General features: G+C 40.3%; 1 protein-coding gene across 4 annotated transcripts in view; it reads right to left on the bottom strand.

Annotated features, from left to right (window-relative positions):
• KPNA1 (karyopherin subunit alpha 1) overlaps positions 1 to 18,087 on the bottom strand; it is a 61,135-nt gene extending 43,048 nt beyond the window's left edge. The window contains exons 1-5 of one of the 4 annotated variants that reach the window (XR_012676155.1): positions 14,855 to 14,963; positions 5,307 to 5,440; positions 2,811 to 2,918; positions 878 to 977; positions 215 to 309 (exon numbers count right to left, since the gene is read on the bottom strand). Coding sequence is in view for 3 of the 4 variants with exons in the window: in XM_075165576.1 (XP_075021677.1) it covers positions 215 to 309; positions 878 to 977; positions 2,811 to 2,918; positions 5,307 to 5,440; positions 14,855 to 14,897 (480 nt within the window). In the remaining variant the exon portion in view is untranslated. Of the gene's footprint in view, positions 1 to 214; positions 310 to 877; positions 978 to 2,810; positions 2,919 to 5,306; positions 5,441 to 14,854; positions 14,964 to 17,967 lie in introns of those variants that run through there. The other 3 variants (XM_075165588.1, XM_075165576.1, XM_075165563.1) reach the window with 3 other exon arrangements.
• Between the last annotated feature and the right edge of the window lie 269 nt (positions 18,088 to 18,356).

Raw genomic sequence — 18,356 nt, 5'->3', positions numbered from 1 at the left:
AGCAATCAACACAATGCATCTCGGACGCGTCTCTCTCCCTCCTGTCCCCAGAGGTCTTGCTAGAAACCCTGAAGATAAAATAGCTTTTTTAACCTAGTGGAGAAAAAGAGAGGAAGTACAGCTAATTAAACAAATCACTGATCTTTTTCTACCTAATTTGCATCACCGAATGCCTTCATAATATAAGAACATAGATATATTTATATTTGTATACCTGTAATGTACAGTTTTCTTTTCGTTTGAGGAACTCCACAAACCTGGCCACCACTCCTGGTGTGCTTATGACTTCATCTATTGGGGGATTTGGTTCTATTTAAAATAAAAAGCAAAGTTAGATACATTCATTTCTTTGTAGGGAAATTCTCAAATTACTGCATCAAAATAATAACCAATGACATACTGACTCCTCTTGTCTGAGAGTATGTTCTTTTTCTACAATACTGCTTTACCTTTACTAAAAGGCAATGGATTCCTATCTGTCACCATAAGAAGACTCTAGCTTGAATTTTGAGGTAACATGATTCAAAAGACTAATGCACTCAGTAATTTAGGCAGATCAGCTTCACAGCAGCAGTTGTGAAGTCACTCTGGCATGCACACATGCAGAGAAAATTCGGTATATCAGCATATTTGAGCCATAGAGACACTGCCTACAATATTTAAACTTACATTCAAGAGTAGACATCACATCTGCATCGCTTAGTAGTTACACAGATTTCAAGAAAAGAAGTGACTATTGCATACATCTAGCTGACATTTTGCAGAACAGAGCTTCATCCAGAAATTTCTGTATGAAACTGAACCTTTATTGCTGTCAAAGTAAAAACATATGCCAGGGACACTTCTACATTTTTCTCCAAGTAATTTTAGTCCTTACCTTTAGAAAGAAGCTTTCGGAACTTCTGGGTGGCTGAAAGCTGCTGTTCTGGACTATTGGAGAAAATCATCTCAATCATATCAGAGGTGATGACTGCACTCTAGGATTCAGGTGGGGGAGACAGAATGAGAGTGATAGAGAGCAAGAGGGAAAACAAAATTTGGGATTAGTGCTAAAAAGGTTACAACATTTGCTAAACCGGTATCAAGTTTCTCTCTTATTGAGTAAAAACCTAGATAAGATCATTATGGACAATAAATGAGTCATCATACATGTACATCTACATAAGCAGCATCATTCTTAAGTGTAGTCTTTCTTTTCTGGAAGCCAAAATTCAAATTTTACTTAAGATATGGCAAGAAAATTACTCTTCAGAATCTCTCACCGGTATTCTCTCTCCTTTTTTTCCTATCTCCCCTCCTCTAAAATGTATGTAAAATGGTCAGCTTTAGCAAAAGGTAGTTTAAATTGGAACAGCAATTACTGTTACGCAAGAACACCACTTTGATTATGCTATTGTTTAATTTCTGTAACATGTACATTTTGACTCATTCTCTCACACAAAAATGTACACGACCTGTCATTTTTAGAAGAGTTGACAAACCTAATGCTTGTCATCATAATCAAGTAAGAGTATTTAATCTTCCATAATACTGACTGTTTCCACTAATACGGCTAAATTAAATCAGCAACGTTTCTTATGCCAGGTAAAATCTGACATTCTGTTCATCACACATGTAAACCCATGTAAAGAAGCATAAGGAAAGTCAGATTTTTTTTCTTCCACTTCCTCTGATGTAAATCCTTAGATAGATCTGATCCAAACCCTTAGATAGATAGGGAGACAGATGACAGTGCTGAAAATACTTAAGCTTTGTCTGAAACAGCTAACAGCTCCAACTGTTAAGACCTTGAAATTAATGATATTTAAAATAGTAAACTGTATAATGGTAGTATCTATCTCAATTAGATAGGCTCCTATCCTTACTTTTTACTAGCTATTAATTTCATATAAGCTTCCACACAAATGATTAAATGGTATTTAGGACTTGAATGACGTTTAAAGACTATCTTGAAGAGTAAAACAATATATTCTATTAGTGATCTACCACACTGTTTATAGGTATTTCTCTGTTTCTCAGTAATTATCAAGGTTGGTATAACCACGAACAAAAAACAAGCCCAGCCTGATTTCTATGAAAACAACATTTGCATACTCTGCATACATACACAAGTGTGAAGATCAGTGGTCAGACTTTTAAGTGAAGACTGCACTCTCCTTAAACCTCTCTGTTACAGCTTGAATCCCTTACCATTTTTCTTTCCAGGAAGAGGACTGTGGTAAAGAAACATGGAGAAAGCAGAAAAGTCTAATTTCCACTAAAAGTTTTTTCCGTAGGATGAAATTCCAGCTTGGAAAGGAGTTTAAGGACACATGTGGATAGATAAGTTACGTCTAGCTGTGTTTCCAGCACCCTGGCTAAAAATGGTGCCACTTGAAAGTCCGCTAACAAAGATTTTCACTGAGCCCCTTTTTACTTTGTAAACTGCAATAACACATTGTCTGGTTTGTATTTTCATGTTTCAAGCATTATGAATTTCAGATTAAAAAACTCCAACAACTCTGGGCAACAGTTGATAAAATCACCCATAATGGTGAACATCAAAATCAGTGCGTAATCAGCCTGCCTGGAACAATGACATTTTATTTAATTTTCTTGAAAGCATATCCACTGAGCAACCGCTCACTCTATCCATAACGTTTTTCTCTCATGTAATCTGTTTCAGGGCAGTTTACCGAGACAGGTGTTTAAGAGCTGTCCATAAGCTCTTTGAATGCCATTTTTCACATTTTTCTGGAATTCCATTCCCCTCAAGTCACAACAGGCCTGCCCAGTTTCAACAAACACTGTATTCCTTTCTCATCACTTACAGAAGTCATCTCCATGTTGTTCATCTGAGCCTCATGGAAGCCACCATCTGACATCACTTCCTCCTCTGCTTCTTCTTCAGCTGTTGCAACATTTCGGCGTTTAAACAACTAAAGAGAGAAAGTATTTAATATATATTATATAGCCAATATATACACAGCGTGTGATGTTAGGCTGCAATAAAAATGACATATGCTATCACCTGAAAGAAGCTAGTATGCTGGCTACAGGACTCCTCCTGACAGTAAATGAAGAAAGTTTAGTCATGGAGTAAATGAAAACACCAATGTGCTAGAATATTGGTTCCCAACATTTCTGAAAAATTCTCACTGATATCCCCTTCTCTTCTTCACCGTCCCGCTCCATCTACGAGCTATCTCTAGCTTCCAGACAATTGCTTCCTTGCAAAGGATGCTGGGACTCAAAGATCTGAAAAATTGCTGTGTGTAACAGATCTTTGTAGAACACCTGCAGAGGCTGAGATAATAGTTACGGTGGCAAAGAGAGGGCTTTGGAGGATGATCATATGGGATTGAAATTATTCTGGGATGAACAGAATTTAGTTGCTACCACTTAGAGAAGGCACCCGGTTTGAGATGTCATGAGGAGAGCTAGAGAGGCTACAGCTTCTTCCCTTAGTCCAGCTGTCTCACTGAAAGAAACATTAGCAATGACAAGATGGCTTTGGGGGTGCTGCTTGGCCTGCTGAGTTCAGGAATGCTGAATGCTCCAGCATTGAGCCACATCACATTTGCACCACTGCAGACAGGCAAGACAGAGCCCTGACACAGACCTGCTGTTACTCTTCTCTCCAGAGAAGATAGGGAGGAAACAGTACGCAAAGTCTATAGCAATCCTAGGTCAGTGATAGGCACCCTTATGCAATGCTACTCCTTCTAAGCTACTGTATGATGTGCCCACTCAAGCTCAACAAACGTGCTCAAATACAATCTTAAACCAAAATTTATACATTGCTGAGTTATGTGAAAATTCAGAGGCCTGAGGTTGTTTTTGTGGAGTTGTTCAGCTTAAAAAAAAAAAAAAACAACACACCTCAAAAAACCCAGAAAACCCAACACCAGAAAAAACAAAAACCAGGGAATTTAAACAAACTTCAATGAGCTATGTGCCAAATACATAAAAGAGAAGTACCTGTACAAGGTCTGAAATTGTAGAGCTGCAGACTCTGCCTGCAATTCCACTTCTGCTCCACTGTTAGTCCAGTTAGGACTAACAATTTTCCTTAACAGAAGGAAATACTGCCACACACTTTATTTAGCCAACCTGTGGTAATCAGGTCCAAGGGAGCTCAGAGGCACAGATACGACAGAAAATGACTCATCATTTTCCTAATCTAGTAACGGCTTCACAAAGAAGACCAACAACATTCTGTGCATTTCAGTAATCTGGAAATGCTACCTGCAGATACCGAGCAAAATCAAGAAGTATTGTAATTCCCTCTCAGAACTCTCCTCTGCCTTTCCTTGAAAGCATCTGGTATTGACACTGTGAAAACGCTATTAAACAGAACAGATTACAGACTTGACCTACCATTCCAAACACAAACATATTACTATCTTCCTTCTAACTCCAGAAACCTCAACATCGATGAAAAAGGCTTCATTATAACTTTGTTTGAAATTGAACCAATCCCTTAAAGTTTCCAATGAACACAACTAAGAACAAAGGGAAGAACTGTTCAGTGCTACCTGTTTTTATAAGACGACGGTTTTCATCATGTCTTGTCACTGCTGCTGTTTCCTGATTAAACCTGCAGAGCACCTGCCACTTTGCAATGTGAATGAAGTAGTAAGAACTAGCAAGACGTGAGCAGGTAGAGAAGCTTCGTTTCCAAGCATTTTTCTTAATCATTTTGCCTACAACATGTACTAAATTCACTACTCAAGGTACCAGCCTCATGGGCATAAACATAGCATGAACTTCTGTACATTCATAAATTAACTGAAACTTAAAGACAGAAAACTGAGAAGAATCAGGTAAACAAATTATTTCTTCCCTCAAGAAAATCATTACTGCACCTTATAAGGACTTGGTCAGACCTTCTCCTTCTCCTATTCTAGCTGCAATGTCTCCTTCCATTTCACCCCAGCTTGCCACTCTTTGAACAGAGATTAGAGCCACCAAAACTCAGGTAGAAAACAAAATAAAACAAAAAACCAAAACAAAAAACACCAACAAAAAACTCAAAAACCATAAACAAAAAACAAAACAGGAGTTCCTCAATCACCTTCGGTACAAGGTCAGACAGCTTTGTTCAAATCATCTTTAAGCGGCTCTGGCCAATCTTACAAGTTTTGTAGAGCCTGCAGAAAAGGCAGCAAAGTCTGCAAGTGACACCGATTTCAGACTGACTATGTATGAATTTGGCAGGGCAGGAACAACTAAGAAGGGGCTTAGGAGAACCAAAGAGCCAGAGACAGTGCAAGACAAGACTGTTTAAAGGACCAGTTACAGTTATCACAATTGTAGTACAGTACCTGTTCCTCTCTCTTTTGCTTCCGTAGCTGAAGACCCTCTTCCTCCCGCCTGCGACGCATCTCATCAGGGTTTAGAGATTTGTTCTTGTAGCTCTTCAGTCGGAAATTCTCTTTTCCTGAGGTCGTCATGATTCCTTTACAATGCAATTAAAAAGAGAAGTCAGAAAATAATTACTCCTCAACAACACATCATTTTGTATTCTGTCTCCACCTCTTAATCCCTGTAGCCATGCACTTCCAGCCACTGCCCCCCTATATCCCATCCCCTAACTTCCAATAACTTAGAAGGTGTAAAGCAAAATTTCACAGAATTGTCACTTCAGTGTGCCAGTTCTTCACATCAGACCAACAAACTTCTATTTACTTTCTGAGGCTGCAAGGCATAAATAAGTGAAATATTTTATTAAGAAACAACTGAGATCTGTAAGGCAGAGTAACAGCCTGAACTAAAAAGAAAACTGTACTAATAAATCTTAACATTTCTCCACACAGGGAACTAGCCAAATGAATTATATTCCGTCTTCATTCAGAAGTGAAGGGGTCTTAGCTGTTTTTTTAGCTTAATTCACTTTGCAAGTCAGAACAGGGGCTTTTTTGCACTCCAAATCCACATTTTAAGTTAATTCAACACAACCCTGTGCTCTTTCTATCCAGACAAGGCCTACAAGAAAAATGAAATGGAGAGAGAAATTTTAGGTGAGGATGGTTTAACCGCTGAAAATGCTCACTCCTGCAAAGAAAGCAGTGCTATTCTTCCCCTCCTCCCTACTCCCAGCCTCTAATCCTGCCACTGTTTATGCAGAGGGGCCTTTTTTCAGTCTATGATTTCCAAGTACTGTCTGTCTTATGTAACTCAGTGGATCAGCATTTATAGCTGCCCATGATGATTTTCACATGTACCATGCTGCACTTTGGAGCTACTTAGCATAAAACAATAGCTATAAACTGTGTGGAAAGACCATGCCCCCCTTAAATCAATGGGCTGTGGATCAGGTCTCCACTCCTAGTGCTCCAATCTGCTGCTACTTCTCTCCTTACATCTCCCCTTTAAATCCAAAAAAGGTTGGGGACCAAATTCTAAACATCTTGGTATTCCCATGCATCTTCATACACATGCAGAATCTCCAATATGTTGTAAATATCTGCAACTCTGTAATACAAAATTTAGGAAACTAAGCTATATAAAAAGTTACTCTATTGGGCTTTTAAAGGTCTCTTTCAAATGCCCTAACGTGTTGTATGAAATATACTACCTACCTCAAATTCCATAAGCACAGAATCACCAGGTGATAAATGATCTCCTGTGCACTTTTTACTTTAAAATGAAGCAACACGAGTGTATACAGACTCTCAACAGCTTAAGTTTCCTATTTAAAATACATCAAACGTATAACCCGAATCTACTCTAACCTCCTCTTCTTTCAGTTAGCACAAAGAGTTTTAAGAGATTAAAAAAAAAAAAGAGGACACCCGAATGTGCTTCTTATTAGAGCGTCTTTTTAAGTTGCTGCTACCTGACAACCGTTTATAAGAATTCTGATGATCCGAACTGACTTTCACAGATGACATTTCAGGAATCACTTCAAGCGTTACTGTGTTCTGCCAAATGAGATTTTAAAATCTGTTAAAGGACACAAAACTACTGTATTCAAGATCAGTCAGTCACAGATTGCACTGAATGCAACATAAAAACCTGAGCATATAGGTAAGTAATTCAGCAGCCTAATTCTGCTGAAAAAGCTCTTCTTGAAACGGCTTTTTTTTTTAAATAAAGGTCCTACAAAAAGATAAATCTCAGAATGCCAGAAGTTCCCTACATCGTTCTTAACAGCTTAGAGACCCCTTTCTTCCTGTGTTTAGGTGTCTGAGCTTAAAGCATTCATGTTTCTTGCAATATGCTTGGCAATAACAGTTTCTTCCCATTTTTAGTTTAAGTGATGACTACCTGTATATAAAACATACAAACTACTTGGGGAAGCCCTGGACTTTAACTGTAAAAAAGAAGTTCAGGCTAACAAATACTCAGAGTACAAAATTTCTTTTGTTTCTAAAACATTTTGAAAGAAATACTTGATATATTTTAGAATTAGCAAAATGAATTCAAACAGCAGATGGACAACCATAAGCTAGAAGGACATGCCTAAGAGGAAAATGGCTTTGCAGCCACTCTAGTCAATCTGCCCTTCAACATGAACAAACATGGGCATACAGAACAGCCCAGATAAGATCTCAGGCCTTCCGTGACATGATTAACAATTCTCCATTTTTGTCCGAAACACGTCTTCTCAAACTCACAAGATTATATTTGCCTTTATTTGGGATTTCAGGACTTTGATAGCGCCTGTGGTCATTTCACACCTTCACTTTCAATCCCTAAAAGTTCTTAATTTAAAGAAATCCTTGACAGTGAACATCTTCATTTCTTAATACTGAATTTCACCTCATTTCTATTATGTAGCCCCTCCGTATGATGTTCCAGTGTTTCTAAGTGTCAATGACACCATCCAACTTCATCATCAGTAAGTTTCCTTAGCGTATTCTTCCTTATTGTACTTATTTACCTAGTTTCCCCTCATCTCCCAACTTGTGTATTAATTTCTTTCAATTAATTTTGCTTCTGATTCTAAGCTAATAATTTCATTTTCCTCTCAGAGCTCTAACAGCCCTCTCCTGTTGTACTTTACACATCATTTCATTTATTGAAAATACAGGCACAGGATTTACTTGTGTTCTCTGACTTTACCTCAACCCCTCTACCTAACAGCTTCACAAGAATTATCTTCTATTTATTACACCCTTTACAAACTTTAGCTGCAACTTTTGGCTATGCTCATTTCTGACTTTCAAGACAGCTCACTTTGCTGACTAACCCTTTCTTCTGTTTGAGTAATCCGTACACTTAAAATCCTTTCAAAATAGTGTATTGTGTTTACCTGGGAGTAAAGCCTTCCTACAAATTCCTACCACCAAATGACTGGGAAGACAGTTTCTTCTATTAAAGATGAAAAAATTAAACTCCCTTCACCACTGAGAAGTTACCAATTCAACTAGTAATGAGTTCAATAATTTATTTCATAGTAGTCCCTTACTGGTAGTAAATAAACGAAATCCCAACACATAGCCACATATCCATTTTATATAACTGCCTATCTAACCCATGTAACTATTAAATCCAAAGTTATTTTCTAAAAGCAGCTTTTGTAATATCTTCAATATCTCCTAAAATCTTCATCACACTTTTACTGGTTCCCCGACTACTGGTGAAAAATTCAATGACCACATCCAGGATTTCACCTAGCCCATGTCTACTGCTACCGTCTTTAAGACCTATTCAGTGTGAGCACACGTATTTTTTTTTTAGGAGTGAAAATATAACAATCTTATGTTAGTTGTTACAGTCATCCAAGGATTGTTTGCTATAAGTCTCCTCTTCCATTTTTTAGGATGTAGCCTTTCCTCCAGACTAAACCACAGAGGCAAAACAACTTCAAATTGCTTCACTCATCTTCAGCAGCTTTGTTGTGGCTTAACTGAAAATCTTTCAACAGTCACTTTAAATTCACCCAGGGTAATTTCTTCACAGCAAATAGCAAACTCTGGATCTTCTCTGCACTATCAAAATTAATGCTACTTCTGGTGAAAATCTGTGGTGGTTGTCATGGAAATGTTCTACCCATCTTTTCTTTCCTAAAGATAGCATAGTATTTTCCACATTTTTTTGATACTCCTGTCTACAGATAAAAACCTCTGGCAACCTGGTGAGGAGTTTTCATGGTACATTCTTTGGGTTTTTGTGCAGCACCACTCAAACCCCATATGCCACTTTCTCCTCCTCAGTTTGGCTACCATGAAAAAATGTTTTTTAGTAAAATTAAAAACACCATCTATTCCTGAATGTCTGCATTTCCCTAAGGAAATTATGATCCCCAAATTTTTTGCTGGTCAAGACAAGTACCCTACCAAATGTGGTTATGTTCTAAGCACACATTTCTAGGAGAAAGGGAAAGTACTGCATTTCTCCTTGCTCATCAAGTCAAAGAAATTCAGAGGCACTGGGAAACACAGAGTCACTTACTGCGATGACCTACCTTGTCCCAAGCAATCATCTAGATAGGAAATAAAATGAACTCCCTGCCTTCTTAAATCAGGTATCACTGTCACTGGACTTAAGGGCTTTGCCAGAAGGAATGCCATATGATTAGTAGTCTTGGATATTCCACACGTCAGAGGTATCCAGACGTAAAAATAAAGGCCTTACAAATCAAGACCTGCATAAGGGTATATATAACCCAGATAACTGAAACTAAGATTACCAAATACACTGCTGATATTAAAAACTGTTAGAGACAAACTTTCCTTCTTTGGAATTAGGGAAAAAAAAAAGTTTCAGAAGTGTAGACCCATACAAGAAATTCTACCTTCCAATGGAAATATATCAAAAGAGGAAGACTTGAAAATGAAGGTGGACAAGGAGGTTGAAAAGAAATGGCATAAGTGATAAAAAAAGTTATCTTGAAGATCCATGATCTGACATGCTACCAGTCTACGTTTCCTAACTAACAGAGGCAGTTGTCAGAAGGAAAGGACTCGCTGGAAGCATACTTGTGAGCTCTACTGTGCCGTCAAACTGTTCTCTCTCCTTCAGATTGCTGCCAGGGAGACAGTGAAAAGATATGAGAGGCACTATCGGCCCTGAAAGGACAACCCGTGTTGAAAATGGCACTGTCAAGACGGAACTCCAAGCAGTGAGAGAAGCTGGAATTATTCAAGGTAAGAAATGGTTCAGCTACACTACAAAACCTTTACTTCCAAGGAGATTTTTGATTGTTTATTGGCTCTGCCATAGGACCCTAGACCTCCTAGAGAATTAAAGTTTGCTCACAATCATGCTTCTTGACATCACACCAAACACCTACAGCACAGCCTGGACAGATGTTTGAGCAATTCACTGAGCTCTGATTACAGGATGCATCATCTTCTGACACTCTCAGTGAGAGACTAGAAAACCTATCCAATTTTTAAAACTACCTTGAAAGCAGCACTTGGTCATTCATTACTCTCATCAACACACTCCCTACAAATCCAACATTTTGGCCACAAATGTGTTGGTTTTTTTCCCCCCCATGAAGTGTAGATTTTGGAAAGTCCTTCTAATTTGCTTTTTCGCAATTCTAAGGCAACAGGTTTAGGATGCTAGCAGAAGTATTTAAATCTTGTGGAAGTATACTGTCAGCTTTCTTGGAGGTGACAGACAACGAAGTGTCTTCATAATAAAACCATGAATAATATAGGGCGTAGAATGATAAAAACATCACCTGGGATTAACGCTGTTTCCCTGGAAAAACTTATAGAGCAACATCCTGCATTTGCCATCATCCTAGAGAGATGAAAAAACATCCACCAAGTCTCTACACTGTTGACAGTGTTATCTGAGGGGCAAAAAGAAAATAAAGAAAACCAGCAGACTGACTTCTCTCTTCACTGCCACCTCCTGTTACTTGAAAAACTGGCTCAACCAGATAAACATTTTGGTGAGGCTGTATCTGCTTCTTTTGCAAAATTATTTGACAAAGCATACTGGATTACAGGGGTCTATGGCAATGCCCATCAGTAGAAACACCCGTATCACCTGAGGGACAGGGGTATTACTTTCTAATTTCAAATGTCTTCAGACTCTTGTAAAGCTCAGGACATCTACAGGAAAGGATATTTAACCATCAACTACAAAAAGCTATTGTTCAAGCACAACACAGCCAATTTCTAAAACTTTGCTTAAATTTCTCTAGCTGTAAAATGGGATTAAGAAACATGTCTCACAGGCACGATAAAATTAACAGTTACAGTATTTGTAAAGACCTGCAAAGTAAATTTTGCTGATGATATATCAAAACCTAGCACTAACAAGGAAAGAAAACAATCATGTGAATTTCATTTTCTGGGGCTTGGGGAAGCTGCAGCAGCAGGCACAAGAGCTATTCACTAGCAGGAATGACAGACTTCAGTTTATGCAGAATAGCAGGGACCCACAGTCTTAAGGCAACCATCACACAAGAACAATGGAGAAGAAACAGAACCACCACCTTCTGCTATCCAAAAGGCCATAAGATTAAAGGAGCTTCAAATGCAACATAAGAGTGATAGATAGAATATATCGTCTTGAAACACGGTTCAGACTTTTAGGGACTTTCTGTCAAAAACTGGAAGTAAGAAGGGGACTTCTTCATGGAATTGCTGCCCATCTCCGTATCTTTCAAATCTGCTTTATTTTGCAGGCTTCCTAGTCCTATTAGGTTTTTATCATGCCCAGTAGTAGGCCTTAATTCACAATTGTTTCTGTTCTAGCACCTTTATAAACCTATATAGCAAACCAAGTACTAATCCACCTAATCTATAGCAAATTTGGCATGTCCTAGGCCACTTGGCAAGTTGGACTGGTACTTGCTTAAAAATGAGAACAATCTTAAAACTTAAGACAATTAATGCAAGGCCTGAAAAGACATACAATATGGAACATGGTATTACAGACAAATCAAAAACCTCAATATTGACTGTTGCTCAAAAGCAAACAAGAAAAGAAGAAAAGAGACTGCATTATCTGAACAATGTTGAGGACATCTGATGTCAAGTTTATTGAAATGTGACATCTCTACAATGTGACCTCCTCATCTTCCACAAAAGAAAAAAGGGCCGAAAAGGTGGTTAAAATAAAAATAAACCACCACCATATCAAAGGTATTTCTGCAAAATGACTAATCTTGAAGGGTCAATTAAGTATACCCCCAGGTAACATTCAGAAAGATCTTCTGTGCTTACAAAACATAGGGTTTTTTAAGAGACATGCCTAAAATCAGGCCAACACCAGCTTGCCAGGCCCCTGACCGTCCTTTTTTTACACTAAAAAACACACAGAAAGAAACAAAACAAAAAATCAAGGAAGCATATTTCTGGTTGTAGCAAAAAAAAACACTAACAGAAATAGAATTACGTGACTTGACACTTGGTGCTGTCTCAAAAACTGATCTGACACATCAGCTTGCATTACTAGTTAAGCGCACTAACAGTCACACAACTGGGCACTTAAGTCAATTTTTAAAAGTTTAAGGATTATGCTTTTTTTCTTTTTTTTTTTTTTTGAAGAAATACCACTGAAGAGATTAAGTAGTGATGCATTTACAAGGTTTATTGGAAAACAGTTTTACCAGGGGGAAGGGAAGGGGAGGGAATCAATAAAAGTTTATACACAGTGTATCTAGCACTTCACTATATATTTACTATCACAAAGATATTTCCAGGATGTTTTGAGTTCCATTTTTTTAAAGGTCCATTTTGACTTAACAAAGCAGCAGATACAGCTTTCAAAGTTCCAGAAAGCTTTTAACTTGAGCAAGAGGGCAAAAAACCTGACTCTCAAAGTCAGGTCAACTTAAAAGGAGAACATCTTCCAATTTGATAACTGAGCCTTTCTGATTTGAGTTGCAAACACAAAATTCCTTTACTGCATTCAAAGTAAATGCAGTGCAATAAATCTGTTTAAATGAAAAAACCTCACCCTGATTTCTATAACCCCACAGTCCACAATCAACCTGAAACCAAAAAGTTCCCACAAGTCATAAAACAAAGCAGCTAGTGATGGGGAATTAAACTTTTCAGCCGCACAGGATTATATTAACATTAAAAAAATTAACCTCATGTTAACATGCCCATCTACACAAAATAAAAGAAGTGATTATTCCTGTGTGCCAAACTAAAATGTAACCTGTTTTTCTTTTAAAGTAGAGATTCATTTGTATTTTGATTAAGATTACAGCACATCCTCCCTGCACTTACAGAATGAGCTGACCCATAATGTATTTTTGTAAGGTCATATCTAAAAACCGGACCATATGAAAAACAACAGTCATCTCTCTCATTTGACAGTCATCGTCTGACAGAAAAAAAATCATCTGAACATTTCTAACATCCCCTAAACATTCTTTACAAGAGAACAAGAGTGCACCTTTCAGCATTTCATATCACGAAAATAAGAAATCCCAGACACTTGAAAACAAATTAGGTTAAAAATAAACTAAATTATTAATTAAGTTGACTTTGTAGTTTCAAGCAACTTTTGTTTGGGATTGTGAATATCAGAAGGCACTGAAACCAAACCTACCTCATGCTTCCCCTGGTGACAAATTTGCCTTCAACAAATTCATTGGTTGCTATGACTCAGCATTATGGAAGACGTGTGCAAAAGCACAAAATAACAGTAAGTCAAAATTCTACTGATCTCATACTAGCTTTGGACATCAGCAACCAAAAGAGTCACATAATACTGATGTTTCAGCTGCATCAAGCCAAAACCCACAGGAACTTTAAAGCTTGATGACACTCATTCTGCCTCCCTCATCCCGTTTACACCTAGTACCCCTCCTACCAAAAGCTCTCGAACCCAACATACAGCACATTCACAAAGACACCTCTTTTCCTTTCTGATCATTTCTTAACACAAAAAAAGGTAAAACAAGAACACATAGGCAGTTAAAGAGGTGATCATGTGGAAGCTATACAAAGGAGTCCTGCATCTTTTAAGAGGCAATCTCATCCTGCTTCAGACAAAAACACATCACAACAATCTAATACTAATCACAACATTATTATCTGACTTTACTGAAAGGTAACTGGTAGTTTGTGTAGCTCCAAAAGGTGGCTTGTTTGCCAGAATGACATTTTTATATATCAACAGATTAATTGCTTTCAAGTATAACCTTGGCACTAGATTTGGTAGGCTTACAATGCCCTCTTTGGAGATAGATACATTCAGGATGTTTAGCCACAGAATATTTATTTCTAAAATCAGCATATCACTTATGTATAATCTCAACTTTATGCCCAGACTGTTAAAAAAAATCTGTGTATGTCAAACTGGTTAGTTTCTCACAGAACATACGAATCCTCCTGCTAAGCCTGGCAAGCAGTCAGAACTACCAAATAAAAATAGAAAAAGAGAAAATAATTACTCTAGATCATAAGGAAGCTTTCAGCAGCTGGTGACTAGCTAAATCTTAAGTCTTACGGCACACTCTTAAAATTCAAGATTCTATTACTCTCTATATACATCCAGGAACACAGTTGTATTTCTTTTAATTCTAATGTTTTTAGCTTCTGCCTCCTCATGACACTAAGCATTACTTATGTTTCAAGAAAGTATTCACTTTATCCCAATTTAAAATTTCTTCTATGTCACTGAACTCCATTTACTCCTGTCTTGCATGAATGGATCAACAGAAGTGATAATGCGATGTCCAATCCATTGCTTCCTACCACTTTTTCACACCCTCCTACTACTAACATCCTTTTTAAACCAATTCTGGTGAAAGGAAATTTACTGTCTGTCACCTGCCTTAGACTACCTCTACTTTTTATCCTCAAAATGAATTATTAAGCCGGCACAACGTTCAATGCAGTTCAAGACATTCACGAGGTGGCATAATATAATTTCCAGTCCTACTGTTCTACAGATTTTATATTTAGCAGAGGTTTTCACTGAGTGTTTCATTTAAACTTACCTTTTCTGTTTTTCCAGAGTTCCTCTACCTTCTTCAAAATCATTTGAAAGTACTGATATTTCTACGGGCCTTGCATCCTACTGCTGGCATTTTGCATCTTGAAAACCCTACATTCATTCTTGGAAATAACATAGAGCAGTTTAATCCATCGCTTGCTTGACAGACTTCAAGAACTGTAGCAGACTAAGCATGGATTTTTTCTTCAGAGCAGAAAAAATCTGACTTGCTATCATATTGCTGCCCCTTATCTCTGCAATTTACATCAGCATTTTTTTCATTAGTATTATTATATTATTTAAACAAGGACTTCCATTAAAATTTAGCCCCTTAGTATGAAGCTGGATAATTTTCATATCAGTTCAGCTTCCACTCTTGTTCTCTGAAAAAAGAGGTGGTCTAGTCCAACTTGTTGTTTGTACATTACACCATTCCAGAATCTCCTGTTTAGATATTTCAGCTACTCACAACATTTCATCAAGCAAGTAATTCCTTTAATGTCTTTTATTTTTCTTGACTTGCACCTAGCCTACCAGGCTCCCTCACACCCCTATTCCCTTTGGCCTTCAGAAGTATTTAAACAAATCCATTAAATTTAGCTATTTGCTGCTGCTTTTCTATTTTCCGTTATGTTTCCAATTTGCATTAAAACCCCTAATGCTAATTCGCATCCCCCTTTTTTTTTTTTGTATCTGCTATACTTTATGCTTTTTCACATAGACTTGATTTCCATTTTTCTGGAGGGCACTGTTGTACATCCATTAACCTCTCACCTCTTGCCACAAAGTTTTCCAATCTAGCAACTTCTTTACTGTTGCCTTTAAAGGTACATTTTGTGTTCTAAAGGATACGAGTTAAGCCCCCCACTTTGCCCGCTCCAGGACTTGTAAAAACGCTTCAGAAGAAAAATTCCACAATCTCGTGGAGAAAGAGACAAACAGAAAGATATCAAAGCAAGCCTGTCAGATACAGGGCAGTCTAAAACAAAATGTACCATTCTGTACACTTAGCTTATTCAACCAAAAGGGGGGAAAAAAAAAAGGAAAAAAAGAGTACTGTATTAAAACACTGAAGTTGAAATAAAACTATCAAACAATCTGGTTTCTGGTTAAATAAACATTTACACTTAAAAGCCTCTATAAAGAACCTTTCAGAAACTGCTACAATGTCTGACTGTAGTACTTTTAGTTCTCATAGTGTCTTTGGTCAGTGCTGCTTTCCCTTTCTAAACGGACTAAACTCTGACTTCTCCAGGAACCAGCACTCAGCTGAATATACAGGACCATATAAGTAAGCCAGGTCTGAAGACACCAACACAGAGAAGGTAACATCAGAAAAAAATCAATGGATGGCACACTGACAGTAAAAGGTAAACATCCTAGTACAGTGTTGGAATAAGAGATGGGATGTGACAAAGATTCTGTTTAGAAGTTTTTTGGGGGGGAGGGGGTGGTGAAATCCCAAGCCCCCAAACAGCCATGTTTCTTGGAAGTAAAGCATCACGGCATCTGTTTGCAAGATTATGACAAGGGAACCTATTCTGAGAAAAACCTCTACCTCGCGTGTCATCTTATGTTACCATGCCTCAAGCTACTCCTCATTTTCCCTGTGCCTACGGGTATGTCTAAAGGGTAATTAAAAGGTGCAACCACAGTTCAAGTGGAAACAAACTTGTTTTGAACGAGCTAGTTCACATGTCAATGCATGTGGTAATCTTGCAGGAAGAACAACAAAATGAAGTTATAATAAAAACAAGGACAGATACACCAAAGAGTAGTTTGATTCAAACTATTAATTTATACAGTGTTCTATTAACTGTTCTATTCTAACTATTAATTGCCAGAGGTATATAAAAAATAGCTTTAAAAAAACTAGTTTCTAGGAATGAAGTTGCAATCCCATTTCTGGATAGCCCATAGACATATCCCAACTTTGTTACGTCTTTCGTTAACATCAAGCAGTCAGAGCAGAAAACACACCAGTGAACAAAAAAATCCAGAGAAACAGCAGCTTGAATAAAGGATAAAGGGACGATTAAACACAACCATTCAGCACCATTTGGGAATTCTGCAGAAACAGCAGCCCAGTATTTTCACAGCTCATGACCTATCTTTTCCGCCTAGAGTTTCAGTTTTCATAAAACGCCCTCAAGAGGCAAAGCTTAAAATCATCGTTACAAGTATTCTTGTACGAGCAATACAAATTTAAAGATTATGAATGGGACGAGTTTCTGCTGGTTTTAAGGTCTCTGGAGACATGACAAATGGAAACGGCCACCACGGCTACAGCGAAAGCGCAAACCCTTCATCACGTCTAGGTAGTCAAAGAGAGAATGTTGTAGCTGGGATAACGTGAGGCTGTGAGGTGACGTTTGCAGGGAGAAGGTATAGCTTTTGTAAGACCAACTAAGATCACTGGGGGGAAAAAAAAGCGGACAAGCTTGGAAGAAAGTTTCCCTTCCCCTCCCACTCGAGATCCGGCACTGCCTCTCCTCGCACCCCGTCCCGCCAGAGCACACAACACGGCCGGTCCCGCCGGCACGCAGTAGCACCGGGGAAGCCCGTCCTTGCGGCAGGGACTCGTCCAACTCCCCGCAGCCACCCCGCCGACTTCTAAAAGCCAGAGCGCGGCGCTTCCGCGGAGCGCAGCCCGCCACCGGCACAAGCCCCGCCGCCCCACCAGCCACGCAGGGGCTCTCGGGGCAGGACGGGCCCGGCCCACCGCCCTCCCGCTTCCCGGGAGCCCCTTCTCCTCCCGCCGCCGGGCGCAGCCCGACAGCTCTCCCCGGGCGGGCGGCGCGGGGCCGGCGGGAGGCGACCGGCCCCGGCCCACGCGCGCGGCTCCCGCCGCGCCGGCCGGCCCCGCCCCGCCCCGCCCGCGCGGCCCCCGCCTGTTGCACGCGCGCAGGCCGGGGGCTCCCGCAGCCGGCGGCACCCCTAGCCCGGGCCTCCCGCAGCCTGGGCCGAGGCGCCCCCCGCCGACCCCCCGCGGGGACTCGTCCCTCCTCCCGCGCCCGGCCCCGCTCACCGCCCGGCTGCCGTTATCCCCCGCCGCCTCCGCCGCCCGAGACCGGCCCCGCCCGGCGGCGCGGACGGCGGCACTCTCCCCCCCCGTACCTGCTGCCGGCGCGGCCCGGCCCGGCCCGGCCCCGCGCTGTCTCCTCTCGGGCCCGAGGCGCGCGAGCGCCGCTCCCTCCCTACCTGCCTGCCCAGCGCTGGCTGGCGACGGCAGTGCGCAGGCGCCCAGCGCTCTGCGTAGCTTCCGGCCTCACCGCAACGCCCTCTGGGAGGGAGAGCCCTTCCGGCGGCCCCGTGGGCCAGGCGGGGCGAGCCCGGGCCGCCGGCGGCGGCCGCCCCGCGCGCAGCAGCGGCGCCCTCCTCAGGACGACGACAAGGGCGGGCCGCGGCCCCAGGGAAGACTACGGCTCCCGGCATGCAGCGCGCGCCCCGCGCAGCCGCAGACAGGGCGCGCCGCTCCCGCCGCAGTGCGCCGCGGGGCATGCCGG

The sequence above is a fragment of the Calonectris borealis genome, chromosome 1, assembly GCF_964195595.1.
Source record: "Calonectris borealis chromosome 1, bCalBor7.hap1.2, whole genome shotgun sequence".
Lineage (NCBI taxonomy): Eukaryota > Metazoa > Chordata > Aves > Procellariiformes > Procellariidae > Calonectris > Calonectris borealis.
This window is presented reverse-complemented; position numbering and strand designations above follow the sequence as displayed.